The sequence below is a fragment of the Nicotiana attenuata genome, unplaced genomic scaffold (genome assembly GCF_001879085.1).
Source record: "Nicotiana attenuata strain UT unplaced genomic scaffold, NIATTr2, whole genome shotgun sequence".
NCBI classification, from domain to species: Eukaryota; Viridiplantae; Streptophyta; class Magnoliopsida; order Solanales; family Solanaceae; genus Nicotiana; species Nicotiana attenuata.
In genome coordinates this window covers 37,874-47,915 of record NW_017673784.1, presented here as the reverse complement: position 1 = coordinate 47,915, position 10,042 = coordinate 37,874, and the positions used below count along the sequence as shown (strand labels likewise).

The following is a 10,042-nucleotide window of genomic DNA, read 5'->3' as shown; positions in this document are numbered from 1 at the left end:
ACTAATTAACTAACTCTTCTACACTACACAAATGTCACCTAACTAACTTTGTCACCCTCTAAGCTTTCATCTGTACAAGTGTCACCAGCTGTCACCCTAACTATCTCAACATGATCTACGAGCTCTCTCTTGCTTCTTGTCATAACTTCTTGTGTATTTTCTGGGTTATGAAGACCTCTATTTATAATTGTGAGAGGAAAGGGTTATGATAAGAACAAACTCTTTCCGACCAATCAAATTGAAGTGTGACAAGGCCGCATTTGATTGGCCAGAACATGTCACTTGCAACTTGGCACGGTTTCATTGGCCTTTTAATGTGGCTTAGCATGCCTTGTAATTTTGACATGTGGCATGATCCTATTGGCTCTTCCGTTTGACTTCATGCCACGTCATTTGACACGTGGCACCGAATTGAACCTCTAGGAAGATGACATCTTGGGCTTAGTGACGTGGGCTCATCACTTGTAGCCCAATTAAATAGGCTAGCCCAGTAGATTTGGACATATTTATTTAACCCATATGTATTGGACTTTTATAATTAATTCGATTATATTGGCCCATAATATTTTTATTTGGCCTAAAATACATTTAATTGAGATTAAATCCAAATTTCTTATGGAATTCCTACAAGAGGGTCAAAGGTCACAATTCTAAGCACACTAAACACAAACTCGGATGTCAATGCCCTTGACTAGTATTATCTAGTTGCTAGTCCCCTATAAACTATGTTTAAAAATGATAAATTATTATTTTGGTTGCGATAAAAATTCTCCAAAGTAAAACCGACTTAAATTTCACTTTGTTTCAAATCAAATTGTAAAGAAATGCGAACATTTCAGCCCCCATTAAACCTTTAGAAAAACAACATAGAAAAGCCTGGAAAGTTGCAACAAATTTCAGGGGTGACCACATTTTTAAAAGTTTTGTAAATACAGAGATATATACCATTGGAATTTCTGTTTCTTCTTCTTCTCCTCCTCCATCTTCTTTATATATGCTGTAGAAAATTGAGGCTCATTGCTTATTTGTGATTGATTTGGGTTGGTTTGATAGAAAAACACCATTAGTGAATTTTATTGAGCTTGATTGTTGAAGAAGGCAAAATGAATCAATTAATTTCTAAAACTTTGGGTTTAATAAACATTAAAAGTTTTGAAATTGTCTGAAGTTGATTTAGATCAATTTCAGTCAAATTCTGACGAAGCTTCACGTTAAAGAGCCCAAAGTGGACGAATTCTGTGCCTGAGAAACCCTTTGCTTAGCCTTTTTAATGAAATGTCTTTTTACCATATCTTAACTTGGACTCAAGGAATTCATTCACAAGCACGTGAAGTAGCGTGAAGAAAGCATGAAATCAACTGACAAAACCACAAAGCTAAAATGACATCATTTCTACATGGGTTTATTTGCATTATTTTGACCAAGTAACCATTACCCATGTGGTACCCTGACAAGAATTATGCTCTACACAACCCCCAACCCCACAATCCTTCAAGAGTGACGTTTAAGGGAAAAACAACAAAGGGAAAGCTCCTCAACTTCAATTAAATACCCCACTCAACACCCAAAAAAATAGGTAAAAGAAATTCACAAATAAAATAAATTAATAAGTCTTTCAAACTTCCATTTCCCTTTGTAGTAAAACTCCAAATATTCTACTTCAGTAAAATAGCCAATTGCTCAAAGTTAAAAGAAATACCATTTGACGCTACCTCGAAAATAAGACTACTTACTGGGCATGGCATTTCGGCATAACAGTCGCAGAAAACTACAAACTAATGGATTTATTCTTGGGAAATTACCAGCTATGTCCATTTATAAGTAGCTCATTATAAAAATTAGCCAATTGATAAAATATTACTAGTATTAGCCAAATTAACCAATTAGCTATTTGTAGCAAAAAATATCAAATTTTTGCTTTGTTTTGAGTGGGTGTTATTAGAATAGATTGGGCACAACTCAAGGAGCTTGAATCTCAGTTTCGGGATGATTTGGTGAAGTTTTGAGGTGGTTTGAATTGAAAATTCGAAGTAAAAGCTGAACATGAAAAAAAAATAATATGTGTATCACATTGTGTATCATTTGTGTATCACATATGTATCATATTTGTATCAATTGTGTATCACATGTATATCCATGTATACTTATGTGTCTGATACATGTGTGATACATGTTTGATACATGTGTCGCAGAAGACTTTTTTGAACTCGATTTAATTACGAATTTTGATACAAAACTAGGCCAAATCACCTCCAATCTTCCTCAAATTTTGTATATTGACTTATCTATATATTTTCAATGAATTTCAACTATACCCATTGAAAAAATTCCTTTTTTGTTTAGATTTTTAGAATATTGTATAAATTTTTGTATTTCATCACCTTATTTGCTACCCCGTCCATGAAATTTCCTTTCCGTCTTGTATCTAATGTTGCTAATCACGCTTAAAAATATGGAAGGTGATTTTTGCATGTGATTCTTTGAGAGAAAAAACCCTATTATTTGATTTTTTAATTTTTGTTGGATAGTTTTGGCAAGTCTATGACTAATGGCTAGAGGTTGATAAGTTGAGATTTATTTGGGACATTTGTGTAAGTTTCCCTTTATTCTTTGCGAGTTTTCGTATATCAAATCAATCCAATTTAGAGGAGCTGGCCACTTTTTACATGCCTCATTTCCTCTGTAACTTAAAGCCTCCACCTTACTTGTAAGAGCCTAGTAATGCTCATTTTGTGGAGGTGCAAACACTTCAAATCATTTGATAACTTTAAGTATACCAAAAAATGTAACCTCTCTAGCACTACAAGGAATGAGGCAAGCAGAATAGTGCTTAATCATATTTAGATATTCAAATGGTTCAGAGAAAATTATATAGCACTAGGCTAGATAACTGTACTACCACGAATACTCTAATCCAATGGGATAGTAAACACAAAAGGTATCACGATCAGAAGGGGCAAAAATTACCATCCTCTGTTTACAAGAATATTGACAAACATGAACCAATATCATAACACACTAAAGCTGCAGATTACAAATATAGACTGCAAACAAGTTGAGGAAAGAGTAGAGAAAAGTAAATGCCAAGAGCAGCAGCTACCTATACAACCACACCACTCAAGCTATTCTGGGAGAAGTTAGCTCAACTTTGATAACTTGAGTATCTTTCCAGCTGATTTCTAAGCAGAAGGGGATCAGAGTCAAAGTCAGAAGCACACCACATTTCATCTACTGGCCTTTTCCGGTGTTTGGATAGGCTTCGATCTTGTCACAACCAGAGAGCAGAGAGATCATAGTCATTGGCATGCTTGTTACAATTTTACAATAAACCATTAGAGGAAAATAGTAGAGTTGTCAAGTAGACTAGGAGCAGAGGAAGTCTATGCAGAATTTCTTCACATCTGTAGTTGGGGTTTCCTCAATGTTATTGAGTGTTGCGTGTTAATCCACTTCGTGCCGCATTTCTGCAGATAATATAATACTATTGAAGTAAAATTGAAAAACAAAAATAAATAGGATAAAACAGGCACTGGGAAAGCATTATTCCTAGCCCCCATGGCAAGGTAAACAGTAATTGCAGAAACATTCAAATTAAGAGCAGCTTAACCAAGTAGCAATATTCAGATAGGGAAAGCATAATGATACTAGACATAGTTAGTAGGCTAGTTTCTTAACTCTGCGAGTTGGAGACTGCAGCATCTGCCCTTCCGGTCATATCAAAAGTCTACCCAACTAACTATGAGCCCATTTGGATGGGCTTGTAGTAAGTGACTTTTAAGCTAAAAGCCATAAGTTAGGAATTCTAGCTTTTGGCTTTTGGCTTCTTTTTTTTTGTCATTTTAGCTTAAAAATGAGTGCTTAAAAGCACTTTTTTACTTTATCCAAACACTATAAAATGGCTTAAAAGCTATTTTGGCTTAAAAGCACTTAAAATAAGCCAATCCAAACGGGCTCTATGTTAAACCAAAAACACATGTTAAACTCACACTCCAACCACCAGTAACAAACTTCTATCAACACGTTGAATTATATTGTTGTTCCACGTGAGTTATGTAAAAATAAGTGTTTTATAAAGGTCTTGGGCCACACTGTCCATTGTCTTACGTTTTGGTAGGATATTCAGATTTCTGTCACATGATATCAGAGCCCACCTTTAGTAAGCTCATTTTTACACTTTTAAGCCAGCATTAAAGTTCATGTCTGAACTCCAAAGTCGGCTTACACGTAAGGGAATGTATTGAGTCATATTGCTGTCCCATGGGTTGTTGTAAAGGCTTCCAAAGGAGCCTATAAAGATCATGGACCAAACCCTTTGCGTTAAGGTTTGGAGTGGATGATCTATTCTATGCTTTAGGCAATTGCCATTTTATTGCAGGCAACGGGAATATCAGATATTTCACCATGCAACAAAGATGTCTAAGAACCACATCCACCTCCCAAATTTTGAAGGCACTTCTGAATAATGGTGGAAACAAGAGCTACAACAACAACCACCTAGTGTAATCCCACAAGTGGAGTCTGGGGAGGGTAATATGCACGTAGACCTTACCCCTACCCTGGGGGATAGAGAAGGTGGAAACAAGAGCTATAAAGATTAAACGTGGAAACAATGCAGAAATTATATGCATATAGGTGCATCCCAAAGCATGTACGAAATGCTAAAAAGTACTCTTTGTTCTTTCTTGAGTAAAGTATTCATAATTAAATAAGTTATATTAGACATCATGAGATGACATGTAGATATTGCAAGAATAACCTTTCAAGCTAATTTTTATGGGTACAAGAAATATTGCAAGTATTTTGTTAGAATTCTCAACAAAAAAAAAATTTGCAAGTATCCAACAATGTATTCTTTTCCTCACCTGTTGTTGAGCATAGTTCAGAATAGAATGGGTGATGACAAGGACGGAGAGTTAAACCTTTTTCCCATTTTTTTCAATGGGAGATGAAGGGATTAAAGCTCTCCGTAGATGGATAATGGTTCCTTTATTTATACCCTTGAAGGTCTTTCTCTGTTACAGTTATACATCATGGTATTAAAACCAACAAGACATGCTTCAGAGCTGGACCTTTAGGAGGGAAGTAGTCCATAGATCATCAGAAGTGGTTCCATAGCAATAGGGTGAACTAACAGAAAGGAAAGAAACTGAAGAGCTTTTGATGAGGTTGATAACAATTTTTAACATATTACTGGAATGTTTTTGTTTTCATAAAATTCTGGAACTAATGAGATTCCAATTAGCATGGATAATTGGGTTCTCTTTGTAGGGAATCAATTTTTTTGGTGAGATTCCCAACCTTTTGTATGTCCCTCATATAGTCATATACGGAGTGCTACTCGTTTACATCAATACAACTATTCCTTGATGAAAAGAAGAGGCGGCATTTACTCTCTTCTTTCCATCCAGTTGAATTGGGTTATCTATCAAAAGGGGTTGCACGTGCACATGCACATCAAGAATTAATAAGTGAATAACGAATAACATACCGCTTTATAGATAACTGGTTGTAATATCATAATGTGTTAGGTTGAAAACTAAAGGCATACCTTGCTGGAAGCAGCTGAGAACTGTTTGCTGGACCCCTTGAATTTCCGAATCTTTTGGCCCTGTTCTCATGATCTTTCTCAACACGCATGGCAGCCACCTCCTTCTCCATGGCAGCAACCTCCCTTCTCATTTTTTTAGCCTCAACCTCCATGGCTTTTGTTAAAGTCTCTACTTTCTTAGCTAACATCTGAGTTACAAAGAAGACAGTCAATCGTAGCAGAAATATCATAGTGAACGAAATCATAGTATAGCTGAGCAATCAAATCTAACCTCAATGGCATCATCCTTGTCTTTAAGACTTTGATCCTTCTCATGACCTGCTTTTCTCAAAGCTATCACTTCCTTTTGCAGCAAATCATATAATATTCCAGGTATACTATCCTCTCTTTCTGTTACTTGTGTGTCACTGTTTTTTTCAACTTGACTTGCTTTCCAGGAATTATTCTCAGTCTCATTGTCTTTGGCTACATCACACGACTTGCTGCTGTTGAAATTTGGACCTGTACCATTCAGAAGGTTTTTGCCCCTGTCCAATGACCTTGAGCCACCGTCAAACGACTTCGACGTCCCTTTAGCATTCTTCAGCACCGTACTGGACCCAGAAGATCTAAGCTGAAATGATGGTGACCTCTTTGGTAAAAAGCCATTGGAGGTCAATTTGGAGATGTTTTCAGCGCCTCCCAGTGATTGCCGACGTGCAGGACCATTGCTTGAACTTCTACCATCTGGTGTACTGCGAGTAGCTGAGCTAGATGATCTTAATGTCTCTTCAAGGACCTTAAGCCTCAGTTGATATTTCTCCTGAGGAAAATAATAAATTTTCAAGTTATAACGAAATTGAAACAATAGCATAAATTGCACCCATTATTGGACTGAATTATTACTTTTAACATGGCTTCTGATTTTGCAGCTCGTTCAGTGACTGCGAGCTTGTCACGCAGCGTTTGCATCTCACCCTGTAGAATAGGATTTTGGGACACCAATAAGAGCTTATTAAACTACATAAACGGAATGCATTAAGTTCTATAGAGACAACAGACTGTACTGTCTCATATTGATCAAGTGATACTATTATACCTGCAAAAACCTCCTTTCTTCAAGCCACTGTTTCACAGGCATTACTTTATCATTGGCATCTTTCCACTCATTAGCAACCACAGTTGCTACCCTATTAGCTGTTACCTTGGCACGTGCCAGCTCCCGGTCAAGAGTTTTTCTTTCTTCCTGGAAAATGGAGCAATATAAATGTTCCTGCATTTAGAAGTGTCTGCCTACAAACTGTTTATAGTATGATTCAGAAATCTAGCTAGGATATACTACATTCATCTCTTGAACTTTCCGTTGATAATCCCGGACAGCATTAGCAGCTGCACCACCAGCAAGAACAGCCTCCTCAAGCTCACGTACTGATTGCGTAAGCTTTTCAACCTCTGCAACCTTTTGGCGATGCATTCTGTCCAGTATTTTATTTTCTTCCTGATGTATGTATTGAAACAAGATCAGTAAAAAGAGAATTGATAATTAAAAAAAGCTAAAATGAGAGAGTATTGCAATGTTCAAACCAGCAGAAGCGGTCCTGTGATCAACATACCTGGCATATTTCTATCTGTTTCATCAGCTCTTGGTTCTTGTTCTGAAGGTCGTCCACCATAGAAGCTTTTGCTAATGCTGACTGCACAGTTCTCTCAGCATCAAGTAAAGCTGCCTCTTTTGACTTTGTAAGACGGTCCAGTGCTTTATTATCATCTTGTAGTTTTGCAATCTGGGCAAAAGGAAGGCCAAAGAATGAGAAAGTCTATGAAGGTGAGCTTTTACCGTACCACAACCAGTTTTGAAATGCGTGCACACACCTCCTGACGAGCAAGCTTGAGTTCAGCCTCCAAAGGTGCAAGGATGGCTTCAATAGGCGGCATATCATCATCTTTTTGAGCAGCGTGGACCCTTCTAAGAGTGGCTTCTGCTGCAAATTGAGCTGCCATGGATGCTTTCTTCTCATCATTAATTTTCTTAATTTCAAGATTCTGCCCAGCAAGAAAAATTATTCACAGTTATAGAAAGCTTAAGAAAGAAAAGAAATCTTGACGAGAAGCGTTTGCGGATGTACCTTGCTTTCTAAAAGAGATTCTGTCAACTTAAGCTTCTCGTCAACCCTTGACAACTCATCAGTGAGCTAAAATTAGGACAAAAAGAAATCTATATTAGTTTTTCCTCTTGAGCACTGATGAATAGCTTTACAATTATCAGCAGCAGTATTCATCAATTAAAATGCATGATTGGATTTATAAAGGCAAAACATAAACTAGAATCTTGTTGCCCTAAACACAGCAAAAATGCAAATAATAATCTAGACCCAATTAAACTACAGCTTCCGACTATGAACCTCAATCTTTTATTCAACTCTTATGAGTTGGAAAGGAAAGTCACAACATTCTGATTTTGGAATACGCTGCCCTCCCCATATAAACATGGATTGCAGGAACATATCCAGATCTTCATATACTGCACATGTAACTTCCAATTCACACATACGGCTCAAAAGATCCTCAAAATAATGAGTCCAAATCAATAAAGAGCATCCTATTGCCCACCTTTCTGTAAAGCTATCATGAGTCCAAATCAATAAAGAGCACCCTAATGCCCGCCTTTCTTAAAGCTAACTCTCAAACTGGAAGAATTTAACATGTGGTCAGTTAAATAACTGCAAATTTCATTTATAGAAGATTTTGTTCAAATCCATTTGAAGTAGGACAATTACACCAATGGAAATTACTCCATAAGTAACCCAGCCATGTGATTGTTCAAGTCCTATGATTTCTTTTTACATTAAGATTTATGAAAACCAAAAAACAATTATCTATTTCCTAGTAATCAAACAATCAAAAATCCTGCACATTTCCACTTAATGCAACAAGAATGTAGTTTCCCTTTCTTTTTTTCTTTTTTGGATTTGTATTGTAACATGAATAGATAATTCTTGTAGCCAACCAAACTAATTTATCAAGCCGTATTTGATACTAAGGTGCATCTTGTAACATATGTTTAACATAGCTTTTCGAGGATTTGAACTTTATTGGTTCCAGTTCAAAATTCTACTACAGCCCATTTGATTTACTGGTTCAAAATTTATCATTTGTACTTATTTAGTGGATATTTTAATACATATAAATGGTGTGTGCTGAAGCTACTAGGTTCGGATGAACCCATAAGTTGTAAACTACATCTGCCCCTCCTAGTCTTGGACTACTTATTTCCTTTTGATGTCTCTCCACAAAAAAGGATAGATTCATTTCTTACTCTTTCCTTTCAATTTCTCTCACAAACTCTGCAATCTCTACAAAAAGTGTTGTAGAGATTTTCTGATACGGTGCTCACATTGTGCTATAAAACAACATTTGAACAACAATAAGACCAAGGAAAGTAAATCGTCAAAAGAGCAGAGAACCTCTTCAACAGCCTTTTCACGCAGTCTTTCCGACAATCTTAATGCCTTGATCTCCGCTTGAGCCTCAGTCAATTCCCGGTCCTTATCTGCAAAACGACACGGTATCAAATATCAATCACAAATTTCTTTTTAAAAAAAATCTACATAACGAAAACGGCATCGTTCTAACACCAAATCAGGCATTTGGATCCAGCGAGCTAAGCATGACTGACCTCTGACTTCATTCTCGAGTCGATTGAGCTCCAACTTCACCGGATCCGACCCGTGAAGTAGGTTTAAGAACTCGTCGGCGTCAAGGCTTGGCCTCATCACCGCCGTCCTCCGCCGTGAACCCTTGAAAGACGCCGAAACTGTCAACGGTGTCGTCTCGCGCACATTGCCGCCGCCGTTTTCCCCGTAGCTGAACTCCTCACTCCCGTCGCCGGAAACAAACTCCGACATCTCTCTCTCTCTCTACTTTTCCCTCTTCTCTCTCACATCAAAATACGCTAAAATATTTCTTCCAGTCAATCAGTGTACAATAAGCAAGTGAGATTTAAATCTATATATATAATTGGTATAATTCTTCGTGTGTATTATATAGAGAGAGAAACTGCGTGGAATGTTGAGTTCAAAAGGATACTCCAGAGAGTTTCTCTCTCTTCAGTGCTTAAAGCTCTTAAACAAACTCTCTATATTTTGAGAGTCCTGAAATGCAGTGCTTTTGGGGCTTTGTTTTTTCTCTCTCTATAAAATCTGATTAAGAGGAGAGAGAGAGAAAGAGAGAGTGTGCGAGTGTAAGGTGTTTGTGAGTTGTGTTTTAGCTGGGTTGATCTGAGATTTGAGAACAAATAATGTTGATATTTGCATTCTGTTCAAATGCTTTTTGAATTTGATTTGACTATAGTGCCCCTTCTATTGACTTGTCTTCATTAAATTTGAAACTTGCTTTTGGTTTCTAAATTTTGCAATAACGATAAAGTTTTGTCTCATTTATGTAGTCAGCATCAAAAGCACCAAAACTCCAAAGATATTTAGTGAGTGTTTGGACATAAGAATTGTAAAATGCCAA

At 36.9% G+C, this 10,042-nt stretch overlaps 1 protein-coding gene across 1 annotated transcript; it reads right to left on the bottom strand.

Annotated features, from left to right (window-relative positions):
- Positions 1-2,812: 2,812 nt before the first annotated feature.
- Positions 2,813-9,822, bottom strand: LOC109217277 (microtubule-associated protein 70-2-like). The gene is made up of 11 exons (XM_019381507.1): positions 9,204-9,822; positions 8,992-9,077; positions 7,654-7,719; positions 7,400-7,570; positions 7,141-7,311; positions 6,870-7,025; positions 6,627-6,773; positions 6,434-6,505; positions 5,820-6,350; positions 5,549-5,736; positions 2,813-3,464 (listed from the first exon to the last, which is right to left on the bottom strand). The coding sequence occupies exons 1-11, from the start codon at positions 9,430-9,432 to the stop codon at positions 3,425-3,427; spliced, it is 1,857 nt and encodes a 618-aa protein (XP_019237052.1). The 5' UTR covers positions 9,433-9,822; the 3' UTR covers positions 2,813-3,424.
- Between the last annotated feature and the right edge of the window lie 220 nt (positions 9,823-10,042).

What these genes read in the sequence shown, in the direction of transcription:
- LOC109217277 (XM_019381507.1), bottom strand. Translation starts at nt 9,432, where the DNA reads ATGTCGGAGTTTGTTTCCGGCGACGGGAGTGAGGAGTTCAGCTACGGG. An exon ending in GTGAAAAGGCTGTTGAAGAG is followed by an intron (nt 7,720 to 8,991) that starts GTTCTCTGCTCT and finishes TCCTAATTTTAG; the next exon opens with CTCACTGATGAGTTGTCAAG. An exon ending in AACAGATAGAAATATGCCAG is followed by an intron (nt 7,026 to 7,140) that starts GTATGTTGATCA and finishes TACATACATCAG; the next exon opens with GAAGAAAATAAAATACTGGA.